This window comes from Malania oleifera, chromosome 9 (genome assembly GCF_029873635.1).
Source record: "Malania oleifera isolate guangnan ecotype guangnan chromosome 9, ASM2987363v1, whole genome shotgun sequence".
In the NCBI taxonomy this organism is placed as follows: Eukaryota; Viridiplantae; Streptophyta; class Magnoliopsida; order Santalales; family Ximeniaceae; genus Malania; species Malania oleifera.
In genome coordinates, this window is record NC_080425.1 from 21,508,241 (window position 1) to 21,528,442 (window position 20,202).

At 38.9% G+C, this 20,202-nt stretch overlaps 1 protein-coding gene across 1 annotated transcript in view; it reads right to left on the reverse strand.

The window, feature by feature from the left end:
- Positions 1-20,202, reverse strand: part of LOC131163384 (transcription initiation factor TFIID subunit 1-like) — a 105,596-nt gene that overhangs the window by 30,776 nt on the left and 54,618 nt on the right. Inside the window, exons 8-9 of the mRNA XM_058119979.1 lie at positions 14,995-15,157; positions 13,518-14,634 (exon numbers count right to left, since the gene is read on the reverse strand). Of these exons, the coding sequence (XP_057975962.1) occupies positions 13,518-14,634; positions 14,995-15,157 (1,280 nt within the window). The remainder of the gene's footprint in view (positions 1-13,517; positions 14,635-14,994; positions 15,158-20,202) is intronic.

Genomic DNA, 20,202 nt, shown 5'->3' on the forward strand with positions numbered 1-20,202 from the left:
AAAAATTACATTCCCTTTAAATAGATGATAATTCTCATCTAATTACTACGGATATTTACAACCTACTGAAAATAGAATATCTTATTTAAAATGGAAAGAGTAAAATAGGAAAGACTATCTACAAAATCGGGTAACATGCTACCCAAATCCCCTAGGATTGTGGAACCAAAAATAGCTAACAAATCAACTGATTTGTTAGCTGTAAATCTCCTAAAGATCAGCCTCTAATAAACGCTGATAGATATCTAATAATTCTACACTGATTTATTAGCTGTAAATCTCCTAAAGATCAGCCTATAATAAAGGCTACTAGATATCTCTACAAAAGGTAAACTTAAAAACCTGAAATGTGGAAGTTTTAGGATATTCGGTCAACATAAAAAGACATTAAGGACTTGGATGGCAAAAAGCTGGGACAAGGCCTTAATGCCAACAACAAGTCTAGAAGACTTAGACTCAAAAAAGAACTCATTCAGTTCTTCAGCATGCAAGAAATTGCTCGAAGATAAAAACTTCAAGGCCCTTTGCCTGAAGGAGGGGGACAAGAATACTTGTTTCTTCCACCCAACTACCAATGCTCACTGAAGGTTCAACACGTCAACAAGAATTGAAATAGAGATAAAAAGGGGGGGTTGATGGGCTCAAGAAGACAAAGGGATAGGGTACTTGTATTCTTTACAAGAACCGCTACACTGAGCCAGAGACACAACCAACAGTAAGAAACCTTTGCCTTTCCACATCATGGTTGCCCAACAGGCCCTTCCAAGAAGGAGAAATGTTCAAGCTCTCAAGAGTTGCAAAGGAGATAAAGCTCCCGTCCTTCACGGTTTCACTTTGGCTTTTCTCCAAATGAATTTGGGGTCTTCTCAAGCAAGATGTAATCTGTGTTTTTGAAGATTTTCATAGAACAGGCAAATTCATGGCTAGTATCAACTCAACTTTTGTCTCCTCAATCCCCAAGAAAATGGGGACTTGCAACATCAAAGATTTCCATCCAATCAACATGGTTAGTAGCACGTATAAGATCCTTTCCAAATTCCTCATAGCGAGGCTTAAAAATTTCAATTTCGGATATTATTGGGCAGCACCAGCATGCCTTTGTTGCAGACAGGCAGATCATGGATGCAGCCCTAATCAGAAATGAAGTTATGGATGCCTACACTAAGTTGAGGAAAAGAGGAAAAGTATGCAAACCGTGTTTAACCATGTCAATTTTTCAGCTAAATATTCTCAAAAGAATGACTTTTCGGGAACTCCATTGCAATTCAATTTATCAACATATTTCTACCTCTTCATTCTCAGGGCTCACATGGCTAGCTGTCACGGTCCAACCATTTTCACACCCATGTGAAGGGTCGTGCGGCGCTAGCTAAAGCCCTCTTGTTTAACTAGCCAGCCTATCGTTTACCAACATTCATCCACGAAGCACTTTCATTAACATTCATTCAGATAGCAGCGGAAACAGTAATCAATTCATGAAAGTCGTGGTAAGCAAGCAGTAAACATTGAAGCAAACGTAATTCATTAACAAATCCTCCGTTGACATGTTGTACTTAGCGAGGGAGGCAAGTAGGCTAAGCACGTTGACAATTGCTAGTGAGTTTTACAATGACTGATGAACACTCACCCTCCCCCTAAAGAGGTTTTTATGTAATTATCATCCTGACACTAGGAAACATCAAAGTGACCGAGGAGTCATACTGCTTTATTTGGCATACAAAGACAATACTAGCAGAAAATAACCCTACACTAGTATTTACATGATGGAAACCCATCCCAAGCACACGAGATAAGCGGTCACAGGCAAGCATACTGAACAAGCTTAGCTCGTGACATTCTCCCCCACTTATGCGGTCGACGGCCTCGTAGACTTTTGGCGATAGGTGCACTTCAACTTTGTCCACGAATGGCTTCAAATCTTCCGCAGAAATCCAACTGATTTCTTTGTCATCAAGGCATTTCCACTTCACTAGGAACTTTTGCCGCTTCTTCCTTGAGGATATGAACTTGCTGTCTGCAAGGATGTCTTCAACGTCATGTCTGTCATGTTGCACTATCTTCAATTCTGCTCTGTTGAACTAACTTCTGCTCAGGTCATTGGAGTTGGCGTTGAACGGCTTGAGGCAGCTGACATGAAACTGCGGTCTTCTCCCCTGATCTGCTCACTTCTTCATTTGCTCAGAAGCTTTCTCCAGATAGGCTTGGGCAAACTCTGCATTCTGTCTCCCTTCACTAATGAAGATGTATGCCCTGGGACTCTTTCGTCTGTACGGCTCACCCACTGTGTGAGGTAACAGCGGCAGCTGGCCTGTAACAAGCTCAAAAGGGCTCTTATTGGTTGTTGAGCGCCTTTGGGCGTTGCCACAGAATGGACCCACATCAAGTAGTTGCACGCCATTCTTCTGGTTGTCGTTGACACAATGGCACAAGTACTCATCTAGTAGCTCTCTAAATCTCTTCATCTGTTTGTCTATCCTGTCGATGATAACTCGAACAGATGTCAAGATGTGACCTGAATATCCTGAAAAACCCTATCAAGAAGTTGTCAGTGAACATTAAATCTTGTTCACAAATAATAACTTGGGGAACACCCCAATGTTTCACAATAGTCACAAGGAACAATTGTGTCGTCTCCTCTACCGAACAGTACTTTGGTGCGGCCATGAAAGTACCATACTTCTTCCGCTCCCCCTTGTCTTGTTGGCAAGTGAGACAAGTTTTGGTATAATCAACCACATCATCCCGCGTGTGCGGCCAATAATACCTCCCCAGTAGTCCTGTCATTGGAGTCATTCTCTGCGAATACCCCTCAACGAACTTCCTGCAGTATTAGTAAGGCCAAGAAAGGAACGCAACTCCTTCACTGTCGTGGGGATCTTCCGTTCTTGAATCATCCTTACCTTCTCCATACCCCTCCGGATACGACCTTGTTCAACCACTTGACCAAGGAATTTGTTGCTCCGCCGAGCGAAAGAGAAATTCTCCTTCTTCACATCCAGACTGTTTCCCCTTAGCCTGTCGAACACCTTCCGTAGATGCTCTTCATGTTTCCTATGAAACAACACCGATGCTCTCAACGGTATTTTGGAAGGGCAAACACATCCCGCTTCCAATTCATCAAGTTGCTTCCCCAACTCTACCATCTCTCGAGGGCCAATCCGACATGGCTCTTTAGCAGGTGGTTTCACTCCTGATAACAACTCGATCTCATCCTCCACAGTCCGTCGTGAAGGCAAATTGTGAGGCAGCTTATCCGGCAAAACCTCCTTATACTCATACAACACTGCTTGGATGGTCGTAGGCTCTAGCTCTTGGCCTACTTCTTTGTCTATCACCACCGTGGCTAGACGTGTCTGCTCACCCTGACCCAATCCCTCATTGAGTTGTATGGCTGAAAGGGACTTCCCATCGTCTCCTTTCATTGCAACGACTTGCACCATGCACGAGTGATCTCCCATCAGACACAGGGAACCAGCCGAAGGCATCAGCACTGCCCTCGTCCCCCTTAGGAACTCCATTCCTAGAATGACTAGAAAGTCATCCAATGGCACCGCTGTGAAATTCGCATGACCTTCCCACTGTCCAAGCTTTATAGCCACTTGCTTGGCTACTCCCAGAGTAGGCTGGGCTACAGAGTTAACTGCTTTCATGCGTCCTGTATCCTTCTCTAAGGATAAGTTGAGTCTCCATGCTTCCAATTGCGAAACAAAATTATGAGTAGCCCCCGTATCCACCATAGCGCGAGTACTCTTCCCATTTATCCTCAAGTCCACAAACATTAACCCTTTTGCTCGTGCAACTTTTGGTGTTTTTTCCTACTTTTCCAATGCGCTCACGAGCCACACCGAACCCACCCTCGAGGCATCATCCTCTTCCTCATCTTCTTCCACTGCCTGCTCTGCAATGGAAGCCTGTAATGCATTAAGTGATGCTTTGTGAGGGCACTCAAAAACTCTATGAGCCCCACTACACAAGTAGCACGAAATTTTACTTTTCCCCTTTCCATTGGGTGTGTTGAACCCTTGAGACGACGAAACTTCCTTTGAGGTTGATGATTTAGAGTCGGCTCCCCCACTCTTGGGTTTGTCATTCTTGAAAGACTTTCCACTTTTTCCCTCTCCGCCAAACCGTTTGGACGAAGCGGTATCATCACTAGTGTAGTCAGTCAAGCGTTCAGCAGCCGCTTGTGCAGTTGACAAGTCTTGAACCCTTTGCCTATAAAGTTCAGTTCTTGCCCACAATTTCATCCCCTCAAGAAAATAGAACAACTTGTCCTTCTCCGACATATCTCGAATATCCAACATTAAAGCAGAAAATTGTTTCACATATTCGCTGATTGACCCCGTATGCTTGAGATCTCTCAATTTTCTCCTTGCATTATACTCAACATTCTCAGGAAAGAATTGAGCCTTGAGCTCTCTCTTCAAGTCTGCCCAACTATCAATTACATAGCTTCCATTTTCAATTTCTCTGTACTTGGTACGCCACCATAGTTTGGCATCACCAATCGAGTACATGATCGCAGTACCCACCTTTGCCTGTTCTGAGGGCATCCTCACAACGCGAAAGTACTGCTCCACATCAAACAAGAAGTTCTCTAACTCCTTGGCGTCTCGGGCACCCCCATACATCCTAGGTTCTGGCACCTTGGTCTTGCTAACTCCCGGAGCGTTGGAGTTCCCCATAGCAAGAACCATCAGATTCACCTTTGCATCCAGATCAGCCATCTGCGACTGCAAAGTTTCAATTGTGTGGCGAAAGTCCTCTAACATGTCGCCTATAAAACCTACTTGATGTTTTTGTGATCCCATCACCTCATCAACAAGTTCTCTCATCTGGGCCACTTCCGCGACCATAGTGTTGGTTGTTGTCTCAACCTGTGCTTCCAGCACGCTAATCCTCTCAGCAGTGTTTGGTGCTATGGTCACTATCCAAAGCTTTCCAAATCCAACAACGAAGGCAATCGAATTCACGTAGCAACTCAACCTTGGGCTCTCACCAAGTGTCACCGACTTAGCTCTGATACCAAATGTCACGGTCTGACTATTTTCACACCCATGTGAAGGGTCGTGCGGCACTAGCTAAAGCACTTTTGTTTAACTAGCCAGCCTATCGTTTACCAACATTCATCCATGAAGCACTTTTATTAAACATTCATTCAGATAGCAGCGGAAACAGTAATCAATTCATGAAAGTCGTGGTAAGCAAGCAGTAAACATTGAAGCAAACGTAATTCATTAACAAATCCTCCGTTGACATGTTGTACTTAGCGAGGGAGGCAAGTAGGCTAAGCACGTTGACAATTGCTAGTGAGTTTTACAATGACTGATGAACACTCACCCTCCCCCTAAAGAGGTCTTTATGTAATTATCATCCTAGCACTAGGAAACATCAAAGTGACCGAGGAGTCATACTGCCTTATTTGGCATACAAAGACACTATTAGCAGAAAATAACCATACACTAGTATTTACATGATGGAAACCCATCCCAAGCACACGAGATAAGCGGTCACAGGCAAGCATAATGCCCTGAACAAGCTTAGCTCGTGACACCAGCCTATGGACTTTTTTTACTCATCTGGAGGATTGAGGCAAGGGGATCCCCTCTCCCCCTTATTGTTTAACATGGTTTTGGAAGCCTTGAGGCTTAGGATTAATAAAGCCAAGGAGGCCTACTCAAGGGGCTTGGCATTGGAAAGAACAATACAAATCTGGTCGTCTGCCATCTTTTTGCCAATGACATCATCATTTTTTTTTAAGATGAGCCTAAGCAAATCCTCAATCTCAAGTGCATTCTCCTTGAGTTCAAAGAGGTATTAGGCTTGAAAGTGAGCCTAGGAAGAACTAAAATTATTCCTATGAGGACTAGCAAATATGGATCTCTACTTGTGGTCTTGTTAAGGTGTAAGCTAAGGGTTTTTCCTATTACCTACCTTAGTTGTACTCTGGGAACCAAATTTAAAGATAAGGGAGTTTGGGACTCCATTGTTGAAATATTTGAAAGGAAACCCGCTGGCTGGAAAAGGAACTACCTATCAAAAGGTGGGAAACTCACCCTCATTAAAAGCACCTTATCAAACCTCCCGGTCTATTTTATGCCTCTTTTCCTTGTCCCTAGTTCAATAACTAGGAGGTTTGAGAGTATTCAAAGGAGATCGCTGAGTTGGGCCCCCCCCCCCCCCCCCCCCCAAAAAAAAAAAAAAAAAGGGAGTCGGGTGGAGTGGTGGTGTTAAATATCATCTTGTTAAATGGGGGAGCTAGTTAAACAATAAATATAAAGAGGAAGGTTAGGGCGGAAATCTCTTCCAACCTTCAATAAGGCCCTCCTTGGGAAAATGGCTATAGAGATTCATGAAGGAGAAGAACCATTTCAAGAGGAAAGCCATCATCACTAAATATGAGCTACAACATGATAGATGGGCCTACAAAGAGACAAATAGAGTTCATGATGTTGGTACCTAGAAACTCATCAGGAGAGAATGGTAATTTCTTCTCTCTTATTTATTTTTGAGTGAGGAATGGGAATTATGTTTTCTCTTGGCATGAAATTTGGTATGGCAAGTCCTCGCCGAGCAAAAAAATATCCTTCCATCTTCAAGCAGGCCTGTGTCACTTATTAACAAGCAACTTCAGCTCATTGATTCCCTTAGAAGCTCATTTAAGAAACTGCAGTGCCTGCAAAGTTTGCTTTCCTTGGTGTGGGAGGCAACTCAAAGAAAAATTTAATATTGACAAAGAGGACTAGCTTGAGACGTCTTCTGAGGAGGAGAATATTAGAGGCAGGGTGCTTGAGAAGGATAAAGAGAAAGCTCCAAGGGTGGATGGTTCTATAATGGCCTTTCTTCAAGATTGTAAGGATTTTTCAAAGGATCACCTTCAAAGTATTTCATGAGTTCTTTGACAATAGGGTGGTTGGTAGGAGTCTTAACTCCACTTTAATTATTTTGGTCCTTAGAAAAGACTATGCTACTAGAGTTGATGACTTTAGACCAACTAGTTTGGTTACACGTGTATAAGATTTAACTAAAGTCTTATCTAATATATTAGCAACAGTCTTGATGGACATTATCTCCTATAATTGGAGCCTTTTATTGGTCAAAGATAGATCTTTTATGGCTAATGAGGTGGTTGAGGACTTAGCTAGAAGAAAAAAGAGGGTCTTAGTTTTAAAATTGGACTTTGAGAATTTTATGACCAAGTTCAAAGTTTCTTGGATAAAGTTATGGATAGAAAAGGTTATGGAGGAAGTGGATTCATGGATGTCTCTACTCTATGGTCTCCTCTATCTTAGCTAATGGAGAAGTTAAGTCTTAGGGGTCATTTGTTTGCGCTTAATGGCCTCTAAATAGAGGTTGGGTTTTTAATGGTCCAAAATTCAGCAAACCGGTGTTGTTTGGCTTGCCAATGAAACAACTTAGGATTGCCTCTGGGAGAATCAACAATCTCCCTGACGCTGACTCAGTAAGAGCACAAATTAGAAGCTTTTTTGACTTTTTTTCCCATAAAAAAATAACACAAATTACACAACCTCGTCTCTCCTCCCACGATGACCCAAACAACGCATGCCTTCTCCAAGCTCTCATCTCTGCGGTCTCTCCATTCCTGCACAAGCACCTCCAATGTTATCCCTCTTCTTTCTACATTCTCCTTGCTCCTCAGACACTGGCACGTTCTTTCCCCTCTTCTCCTTCTTCTTCCTTCTCATTTATGTTCTAGTTTATTCATTTTTTTTTTTTTTTTTAAATCTAGTTATCTTCTAGTTTGTCTACTGCTGCACAAGATCTCAAAATATGATTTGGGAAGGCCCATCTAGCTTGAATTATCTCTAATAAGTGTGGAGCTTTCAAATTGCAAAAACCCAAATATTCTTTTGCATATTAAAATGAACTCCGGTGAATACAAGCCCACAGTAGAAAGAGGCCATGAATGCAATTGACTGTGAACTCTCTTCAATTTCCTTTGTAAGGATTTATGAAGATTTTTCTTTGTATGTATAAAGATCAAAGTGTTAAATCCATTGATAAAAATTATAAAATTAGTTCAAAATTCAAATTATATTAGAACCCAGCTCACAAATTCAAAATTGCATTCAGCATTTAGCACTAGTTTCAGCATTTATGGCGCTAGTTGCTAAATTTTATCAAACACCCCCTTAGTGTCAAGCTTCTAGGGATCTAAGGCAAGGTGATCCCCTATCCTCCTCCTTTTTGCTATTGTGACACATGCTTTAAGCAAGCTGATGGATAAAGGAAAAGAAGCTTGGTGGAAGGGATTAAGGGTGTTGATTGGAAGTCAAGCTACAAAATGGAAGATAGCTCATCTCCCATCCCATATCCTTTTCCACCCTTCCCTCTAACATGAAAATCCCAAAACAGGGATGCCCACTAAGGTATTTTGGAAGGGATTGAGGTGGGTCATGAGGATCTATCCATTTCTCACTTTCAGTTTGACAATGACCATTCTCTTTCTTCCATAGGATAGGAACAGCTTCTCTAATATGCTAATCAGTCTACAAGTTCTTGCGAAGGACCCAGAGTTAAAATTAACTTCTTTAAGGGTTTTTTAGTGGGAGAAAGCATGGACCTAAGCTTTTATTGCTAGATTAGCAAGTTGGGGTATTGTGAGTTGCCATGTTTACCTACTTTGGTGTTCTTTTAGGTGGCAATCCTACATCATTTTAGGTGGCAATCCTACATCTGATTCGTTTTGGGGCAGTTGAGAGAACTACTAGGAGGCTGGATGGGTGGATAGGAGTGTTTTTCACTTTAGAGGGTCACATTACTCTTATTCATGTTTGTCTTTCTTCTATTTCCGTGTATTTATTCCTTTTTAGAATTCCAATGGGACTTGCATAGAGATTAAAGAAGTTGAAGAGCGATTTTTTGTGGCTAGGCGCTAGCAAGAGGGAGACAGATCATTTAATAGGGCATTGTGAGTAGATTAAGAGAGAGGGAGGCTTGGTCTAGGTAATTTATAATCTAAAATTATTTCTTTGGTGGGGAAGTTGTTGTGTTTTCCTTTAGAACCTAACTCTTTTCGGCACAAGGCTACTTGTAGTAAATTTAGCCTTTCACAAAATGAATAGGATGCTATTGCTGGAGTTAATTTTATTTATTCCAGTCCTTTTAAAGTTTTGTCTCAAATCTATTGGTCTTTCTTTCCTACATTTATAAAGTGGGTAATGGTAGAGTATCCATTTTTGGGAAGGCAGTTGGTCTAGGAATGTGCCCTGGTTATGGATTTCCCTCATCTATTTGGTTTTATCGAAACTTCATGAATCTTCTTCAGTAAGAGGGTGGCCGTTCTTAGGGTTCTCGTTTCAGAAGAAATCTCAATGAGATAGAAATTAATGAGGCTGCTTCTTTGACTATCATGGTTCAATTTTACCATGCACAGGTGACTAGTGATAAATGTGTTTTGAGCCTTGATTCTTCTGGAGTTTCTCATGCAAATCTTTCTCCACTCATTTGACCCATGACCCTAATGTCAGCCCCTTTGATCTTCATTCTTTAATCTGAAAGATAAAGTTCCCTCAAAGATTAAGGTCTTCTCTTGGACTGCTATTATTTGAGAAAATCAATACTGATGATTTACTTTAGAAGCAATGACCCAACAAGGCTCTATCTATGTCTATGTCCTCTGTTTTAGGAATAAGGAAACTAACTCTCATTTGTTGTAATATTGTCCCTTCTCTTGGGGACTTTGAAATAATTTTTTTGGGATATTTCAAGAAAATTGATGTTCCAGGATTCTGCAGAACACGACCATATTATTATTTTTGGTGGTACACTGTTCTGGCTATTATTCAAAGCATTTGGTTGGAAAGAAATGCTAGAATCTTTAAAGATGTCACCAGTAATATGCTTTGGAGCAGTGTGGTCTTCTTGGCATCCATTTGGTGTCTGGAAGACATGTAGTGAGATTCGGTGGCGTTACTTTATTGATTTCTCTTGTATTTAGTTTCTTCTGTTTAGCCGCTTCCTTTTGTAATGAGAGGATATTCCTGGGTTTTTCTTTTTTTCATTTTCACATTTGTACTCCTTTCTTCCTTCAATTCATTTCTTTGTTTATCACCAAAAAAGGAAAATAATAATAATAATAGCACCTGCTCACACAATGAATACAAATATGGGGATAGAATACAATCTGGCACACATTGTTGACTGAAATTATCAAAGCATCAAACCATGCTTTCATGTAGGCTGCTTTCAACAACACAAGGATTTCCAGAGCCGGCACTCTAATCTTGACTCCCTCTAAGCAACAAACCAAGTGGTCACTTCATATAGACCTCCTAAGATCCATGTAGGAAGGCATTCTTAACATCTAACTAATGCAGAAGCCAACGACATGTTGTGGCTAAGGAGATGAACAAACAAGGCAAGTTTGGCAATATGTCACAATAATGCACCCCTTTGAGTATATCCTTTAGCAACAAGGCGGACCTTCTAACAAGCCATGGAACCATCAGGATTGACCTTCATATTATACATTGAGTGACGCCCAACCAAAATTAATCATATAGTTAGTAAATTGGATACTAAAGTACTCATTAGGATTCTCGCTTAAGTATCCTAACACATATCTCAAACTAAGTTCTTATTTGAGAACAGAAGGCACAAAAGATATTAAACAACTCAAAACAATCTTTCATTAAATAGAGCCAAGTCATCATAAAGTAATCATCAACAAATGTAACAAAATCCCCAAGTTTGACGTGACATGACTAGGTTCAAAACATCAAAATGAGATAACGTGAAAGGATTAAACACCCCAGGAAGCAAAGAGAATGATGCTGTCCCTAAGGACAAGACCCATACTCAAGATCAGACACAGAACTCAAAGTTTAAAAAAAAAAATACTAGTTTTTTAACTTATCCGAACAAGGGAACAGTGGATTTGAACTGGTGCAGCAGCAAAACTGCAGACCAAAGGAGGGGAGAACAACTCATAGTAATAATGTCCACAAACCTCATATCACATGCCAATCATCACCTTTCCAATAGATCCTGAAAGATAACTTAATAAGAAAGAGGATTATAGAACAATTTAGTGACCTCATAATCTTACATGAGACACAAGGGGTATTTAGGAATATACAAAACTGAAGAAAGAGAAATTGAGGGAATAGAATTCACTGTTCATGTCCCCTTACCTGTAGTTGTGGACCTAGGAAACTCCAGGAAGGCTCTTAGAAAACAAGAAGGCAGAAAAAAGTTGGTTACACTTACACTTGTCACATGGTTCGTGGCAGCAGGGTTGATGACCCAAGGACTAGAGAAAGAGATATTGAATGACATGCAAGCTGAGGAATTACCGTTCTGAGCAAAAGATGCAGTGTGATTGGATGCCTGATGATGCAGGAACCTCAATACTCCTCTGAGAAATTCATAGTACATTGTTCACCAATGGTCGACCAAGTGACTGATGAGGCAAAACATACTTTTGGGATTCATGGACTCCATCCACACACAACCTCAACCATTGGAACAAATCGCCAACACAAAATGAACAAGATGCTTTTAGTATTCATCTACTCCATCCAACACACACAAAGTCGACCATCGCAACAAACCACGAACACACAACAAACAAGACAAACAACCATAACAACCAAAAAGACAGGAACAAACCACTGTTTCAGGCTCCAATTATCTGATGAACATTGTCAAACAGCCTCCAGTACCACATATCATTCTCGGAGTGCCGCACATGAACAACTTAAAGTGAGATCTTTACAAAAATCCATCACCAAAAACTCATTAATATGGTTAATAGATGGATTTGAACAATATAGGATCAAAGCAAGCCAAAAGCATCGCTGCAAGAAGCTTCACGCACTGGCATGTAAGGTTGGCACATGTGAGGGCAGATCTGACAATGGGATTTCAAGGTTGGCAGATCAGCAGTGTTTGTGGTGGCTATGGTGTTGGTTTCTCAAAGATCTAAAGGGCTTTGGTGTTTCTGAATTGGCCATGTCATCCAGGTATTTCTGGTGACTGCTGTATCTTCCGGCACCTTTTGGCTGGTTTTCAAGCCTACGCTGATAGCACTTCTACAATGGTACACATGCAGTGGATTTGGGTTTTAGGCTTCATTTGATTGTTGCTGTGGCCCAAGTTTAGGTCTAGGGGCCATGCTATCATGCCATGTAGTATTGTGTAAATTGGAAGACCTAATCACAATAATAGGTCTCTCCTTCTATTTGCACCATTACCAAGTACATGACAATGACCATAATACCCTTAATAAGTCATGCACTAACTCACATTTACTAACACAGCAATAACACACAACAGTAATACTAAAAAACTAATGTAACCAGAAACCAATTTTACTTGGGCTCTTCCTCCATAGACGATGTCTCTCACGTGTCAAAGACTCCTGTTGACTTGGAAGGGGTGCCTTCATTTTTAGGGATTAAGAGAACTTGTCAGGAAATAGTTAGAACCCATTTAGTTACAGAAAACATTTTCCATTTTCCACTTTTAGTTTTCTAAAGAATTATAAAAATTCCAACTTAGTTTTAGTTTTTCAAGATTAATATTAAAAAAGTAGAAATAAAGATTTTTTTTAGTTGTGCAAAGAAATTTTTTTCTTTTGTATTTCTAGACTTTAAAATAATGATTAAAAAAAATACTTGTTTTTCAATTTCGAAAACATTATAAAAGTTAGTATTTGGAATCATTTTGGGACTTGGATTTTGATTTGTGTGGATTGAGAAGAAACGCAATATAATTTCAGATTATATTTTCTCATAATCCACACAAATCTAAATGACTATATCCAAAATCTGAATTCCATGCTCTCAAACAGGAATAAGATCAAATATCTAGAAAATAATAAAAAGATGTTTTCCAACTTTTCTGTTGAAATTTAGAAATTGGAAAAGAAGGTGATATTTTTGTAATAATTGAAAATTTGAAAATGAAAAATAAAACAACTTCCACAAAAAAATCATGCCAAAACTTTTTATTGCTTTTCATTTTTCGTATACAAATGTTGTAGAAATGAAGAATTAGCTAACTTTTTTTGTAATTATTGAAAAACAAAAATGTAAAATGAAAATCATTTTTCATAACTGAAAGGACCCCTACTGGTGAAGCAGAGGACAGGATTGGGAATAGGCATGGCAAGGTTAGTATTTAACAAATTACTATATCTGCAAAGAAGAAATTCGATGAGAAGAACAATAGAGTCCAAGATATGCTGGACAACATGAGAGTGCAAAGTGCGATTGATGCTCTGATCCTATAGGGCAGGAAATTTAAAACACTTGGGGAAGTCAAAAAAGAAGAGAAGTCAGAGAGTGAAATCATTTAAGATGCTCCAAAAATTATGATGGGAAGGGTTTGAAAAGAGATTTCTTGATTAATTTTCTTTCTTTTTGTTATTTTTCCTTTTTTACTCTTGAGAATGTCTTGACCTCATTCAGCCTAGTTTCTTTTGCCATCTACAAAATGGAAATAAATTTTAGGAAGTATATATATAGGCATATATCACAATGAGTGCTTACTTGCTCAACTTTGGTTTCATTGTCTGCAACTTCACTGCAGGTATTGAATGCAAAACCTTGATGCCATGAGCTGCACGTTTTTTAGAATGCGACTTTAACTGCTGAGAAATTTTCCTGTTTGAATAGTACTTGTCATTAGCAATATTGAAACGCCCACCAGATGGACCTCCATGACCAGGCAACTCGGAAGGATCCCCAGTTCCAGACTTCATGGAACGTGTTACAATCATTGCTCTAGCATGAAGCTGAAAATTGTTAGAATCATTGCCATCTAAAATTTCAAAAACCATCTGCTCATCTTGAAGATCAAGGATTAGCTTCGGTTTTGCTACAGGTTTGTGTGGATCCCATATTATTTCTTCCAACCAAGATCCTTCCAATATGTCTCTATTTTGCAGTGTAAGCTTGCTAAACTGCCTGATGGAATCAATATGGTGCAGACCTTCAGTGGCATTCCCTTTAGCATCTGAATGATTTTTATCATCCAATTCCAATCGAGAATCTAATCTCAAAACTTGGGGATGACATCTGCTTTCTGTGAAGGCCAAGTTTATATTTCCTGGATCTCTTGAGCCAAAGGATTCCAGATTAACAGATGAGCTACAAAGAAAAAGCCTATGATCCTTCTCATCAGGTACCATTTGGTGCTCCGAAAAAATCTTTTGTGACCTTGAATCAGAAACCAATTCAGTATTCTTATTAACCAATGTTTCAGAGTCAAGTCCAATGATGTTGTAAGTCTCAGCTGAACCATCACTCACAGCAGGAGAATTGTCCCAGATAATTCCGTCTTCCCAATCTTGCTGATCAAGAGCATAAAATTCAGGAAAAAATGGAGACTGCCCTGCCACAGACAAATCCACTGCCATATCTTCTTTCATTGGCAGGGCAATGCGACAAGAGTCCATCCTCTGGCCATCAAATTGCTGAGGAATTGCTGGACCTCCCAGAACAGCACCAAATTCTTCCAACTCTGTTTTATCACCCATGATGCCTAAAATATCATCTGGAGTTACATGTGCCTGTCTCAAAACTGAAAAACCTGGGCAAGAGCCCTTCAAAAATGCCTCTTCATCATCTTCAACAATTTCAAAAGCATCCATAGATCTATTTCGCTCTGCATGGAGAAGTTTAAAGAGGAAAAAAATTAACCAAAAGGAAAATAAATTTCCAAGCAATTTAAACAACATCGAGACAGATGCAAACTAGAAAGTAGAAACAGAGTCTAGCTGTTTTATTATCATATCAGTGACAACTTCAAGTCTCCAATCAAGCATTATAAAAAGGCAAAGGAAACAGACAAACAAATTGAACCACACTTGAGTCATCAAAAATTCTTAACATCATGTCGCTGCCCCACAAAAATTTACAGATCATGGACATCAAAACACTCATTCAGGAATAAAATCATTTAAATGCAACAACATATTCAAAGAATAAAGACACCCCCTGCTCCCCAACCAAAAAAACATGGTACCTTTAGGAATTCTTTGTGTTTGGTCCCTTTTCTCTTTTTTTTTCGACTCATGAGTACCAAAAATTTCTGAGAATCTTAAGATCACCATTCCATCTTCTATGCATAAAATAGGCAGAGATGTGGAACTTTGATTGTCAAATGGTTCATCTAAGACTTCATGTTCCTGCCATATAATCACATATATAGGAGCAAAGAGCAAAAAATAAATAAGGAATAAACTGAAAATGGAAGTGCACTAAGTAAAGAATTGACGTACAGCTCAGAAAATATGTGCCATTTGCTCACTATCTACTGCGTTTTTCTACCACTTGGCCACTTACCAACTGATCAATTTTTTTTTTTAAATAATAATAATAATAAGTGCATTGAATGTATTAAAATTAATCAACATCAAACCATTTAGTTTAGTATCTCAGACAAAAGGAAAAGTCGCAACCAAACACGACAGCCCAGCATTAAAAGCATGAATGTGCAGCATTTTCACTATCTCCATTCCTGACCAACACACACTCAAACTATCAGAATCTATGTAAAAATGCCGTCCGAAGAAATATTAAAGTTCTGCTTACTATATTTCATTAGAAGTTAAAGTAGGGATCCCAATGCCAAACCCAGAATTTACCCCCCACCCAAAAAAACTAAAAAACTAAAAATCAATAGCTGGGACTAGGACCAAATATGAGCTACTCTCCTACTCTTGAAGTGATTAGACATGGAATGATAGGAAAACACAACAAAAAGCCAACCCCACCATTCAATTACCCTGAAAAAAGGGAAGAAATAAGAGGACCCAAGCTGGATGCTAATGCATCAAGCTTCTCATTGTGTTGAGCCAGTCCAGGGTAATCAAATCATATGACAAAGCAAAAAATCAATTAAATTTTCCAGTGACTGAGAGCCATTTTTTTCGGCTCTTAGCTATTTCATTTCAGCCTCTCAGTTGGCAGGAGAAAAGGCAGTATATCAAACAGAAGGAGTAAAAAATAATAAGTTATTTTCGTTAGAGATCAGAAAACTACACTTAGCTAATAGTTTTTTACTTAAATTGGATTCAGTTTGAGATTTCCAATCTATCTTATAACTAGATGAATAACATAAAATGACTTAAAATTATATGCCAAGATAAGGGCTTTTCTCATAGAAAACAAAACATATTTGGGGATAGCAATGGAAAAATTATTCATAGAAGGAGGATAAGATATCCTCATAAATAAATAAATAAAAGAACAAAAGAAGAAAAGAAAATGAAAAAAACAAAAAAACAAAAAACAAAAAACAAAAAACAAAAACAATATACAGCTATAGCATCAAGCTAACGATGCCCTCCAATCTTGCTCAAGATCAGACAAGCAAATTCCACTAAAGCAGCTGGATGAATACACCCAGGAAAAAAAAATGCAAATAGAACAACTCTGTCCCAAAGTATATGCAACAGCGAAGAATGACCATGATACTATATGCACAATCCTCTCTAAACAAATGACACAAAGCACCACATAAATAGCATGCAGCCACAACCAGCTTCCATTCTTACCCAACCTAAACCACTGAAAAAGATCAACCAAAGAAACTTCCAAAAGGGTGGGGCACGCAACATTCATCATAGAAACAAAAAAACTCAATCCATATTCTCCAAGCCATGGAGCGATGCAAGAAGAACAAATAATGTTACTCCTCACACCATAACACATCACACATACATCAAGAGATAAAGCCCTATGAGGCCCCCTAATGTGCAGCAAATGGTTGGTCTTAATTAAGTATGGCCAACCAAACAAAAGCTTTGACATTGGAGGTAAACTTAGCATTCTAAACACAATTAGCGAGAGAGGAAGGGGTCCAAGAAACAACCACATGAGAGAAAAAACAAGAGAACACCCCAACCCCTCTAAAGCCTAGATCCAAAAATCCCTTCTAAAGAAGGCTAGGAAGAGTCCAACAAACTGAGAAGCAAAGAAATCTCATTTGCTTCCCAATCATAAGGTTCAGCAAAAATGTAAATCCATCTAACAATATCCCAAAAATAAAATTGCACATATTGTAGGTCCCTGTTGTATATGTGTACGGTGTGTCATACAGTCTCACAAATGTTATCAAGCATGGTTGAAGTGCAATACATATCATATTTTTTGTGGTATGATATGCATTTTGCAATATAAGTAAAATGAGGTTTCTATTAGAAATGCATCCTTCATGCATTAATTGTTCCATATCATGTTTAGTGAACCAGGATTTCAGCAATCAATCAATCACAACACTTTTTTTTTCCAAACAACCCTGTTGTTCATCTGTATTTCAAGACAACTTGTGTGGAAAGGGATAAAACAAGAAGCAATCCAGGAATAGAGAACATTTCTAGCAGGAAACCACTTCAAGCATGAAAACAAGCGACAGTAGGAGGAGGAAACATGAGAGGTCATTCTGAAGAAAGGAGTCTCAACCGATAGCAACAAAACAAAGCCTGAAGTCCACTAGGTGTATCCACTATATGAATTCTTCCCAACCAGAATAGGAATACCAATAAATCCTTTCTTACTACCTCCATCCAAATTATTCTAGGTCCGCCTCTTCCTCTCTTACACCCCTAACACCAATTCAAAACCACGGTTTAAAATTTTGATTTCAACTCAAGTTATGAGGTCTGGAAGCATGGAAATTTTGACGTCAATGTTGATTTTGATTTTAATTGTTTTTTTAGGAAATTTTAGAAATTATTAATAGTAATATTGAGGAAAAAATCTAAAAGGTTGAACAAAATGTAGTAACTATTATCTAAGTTTGATTTTGCATAAAATGCCAAAAATCTGAAAGTTAGCATTCATATAATTCCTGTAATAATCTTTAGCTTCAATTTGAATAATAAATAAATAAAAAATAAAGAGAGAGAGAGAGAGAGAAAAGAAGGTTCATTACTAAAGATTTCAATTTTTAGGTTTTGAATCTCAAATTTCAATTTCTAGTTTCATAGCCAATTTTTTGAAAATTTTCACTAATATTTCGAGATTTTGATGAATTTCAGATAATTCGTGGCCAGTTCAATGGAATTTCAGTACAACAAAATGTCAGAAATTGACAGCCGGAAATTGGAACTTTTGATAATTTTTTGGAAACTTAAGCCAATGATTTTTTATATAGAGGAAAAAAAATACTTTAGTTAAAAAGGAGGAGAAAAGATACCCAAAAAAAAAAAATAGAGCATAAAACTACATCATCTTAATAAAGCACTTCAATCTCTGGTGATATCTTAAAACATCCAGCACTATAAGCTCAAAGAGAAGCCAAGTAACATATCCTGTCCAAATGACTCCCACTTAAAAACTCTACCTTGAAAATTTTCTAGCATTTTTTTCCAGCCAAATTTCCAAAACACGGCACAAAGGACCTGCAACTCTGCAGTCTTGGAAAACAGGCAAAAGCAATAACCAGTAGATCTTCCAATGATTTTTGGAAAACCCATATTTCACCAAGCACCCCAAAAAGATAACTCGACAAATTCCAAGCAAAAGAAAAATGAATGAACAACTGAGACACATCCTCCAAACTGTTTCTACGCATAAGACACATCTGGCAACAGAGCTTTAGAGGGCCTGCAACTCTGCAGTCTTGTTGTTGGTGTTAACTCTAGTAAGGTCACCAACCAAACAAATCCCTTTATCTTATTAGGAATTTTGGCTCCAAAACACCCTGATATAGAGGAAATATCACATCAATACTAGCAAGATGATAAAAGATTTACAAGAATATTCCTCTGAAGCGTCCAAAGACCAAGCTCCACCATCACTCCGGGAGAACTGACAACTCTCCTGTAAATTGAATAAATAAGACAGCCTTGCCACCTCTCTATCATCCAAATCCCCTCTAAAATGAAAGTCCAAATAAAAAGCAATTCTATCCACAGTATGAAAAAAGGAAATTACACCATTATAAAGGGAAGAAAGGCAATATAACCAAGCAAAGAAAGAAGATAATGCCCCACAACACCCCAACCAAACATCTTTCCTGAACTTAATATGATTACCTTTCTCCAAATAAATACTTGTCTAAAGGAAGAAAAAGATGATAAACCTGAGAAATACTCCTCCGAGCACTTTCAGAAGAGCCTTTAACACCCCAAATAGCATCTCATCCATTATTTTGCAAGCCAAATTTACTTTTTATTAGATTGTTTACCCCAAAGGGAAACCTCCACAACCATTTAGCCACAGAAGTGTGTTAAGACACCAAATCACCAAGACACAACTCACCTTCTTCCTTAGACCTACACACCACCTGCCACCTAACCAAATGATCTTCTATCCCAAACCAAATGATCACCTCCCTCCCCTACACATGACCAAAGAAATCCTCTATAATACTCTCTATCTTTTGAGCTACCCCTCCTGGGATCATAAAAAGAGATAAATAATACAATGGAATAGTCAAAAGGCTAACAAACCAGGCTTTCCACCCAAAGGAACTCTTGAACAGTTTTATTAGAAGAGAATATGTTATTTTAATAATTAGCTTGCGTGAGTGGGAGAATTTTTGTCCTTAAATCTTTTCTATCCTCATTAATATACAAGAGGGCCGACCTGAAGCTGTACAGATGGCTCCAAGAAACTGCTGCCTCTTTCATTTCTCTCTTTTTCTCTTCTTCTCTTCTTATTTGCTCCATTTCTAACTTTACAACATGGTATCACAGCATTAATCTCCTCTAAATCTGATTTATCTGCACAGTTTTTCAGACACTCTGTATTTTCGTTTTCCTTTCTATCTTCCCCTAATTTGTGCTCAAAAATGATTTATTGGTTGGTTTGATTGTCATTTCGGAAACAGTATTCATCTTGGTTTGGCTGCGCAGCATCCTTGGTAGGATGCTGTGTGTATTTGTAGTGGTTTGCTGATGTGAAGCAGTTATATCTGTTTTGCGTATACTGCAGGTGCTATTTTGTTGTTGACTGGCAGGTTGTCACATGATGATGCCGTTTTAATGCTGTGTGTTAGTGATTGCTTGCCTGCTTGCAATCTTGTATCAGTTGCCGAAGATGTTCATTGGAGTTCAATGACAATTTCCTAGTCTTGCCTGCACTCACTCCTAGTTGCTGCCAGCAATAATGAATGCAGCTACTGCACTGCCATGTTGTTTATTAAGTGCCTGTGGTGATTGGTGTTATCTGCCTCGTAGGATTGTAACTTCAGTTTTGTGGTGCAATATGCCTTCTGAAGTGC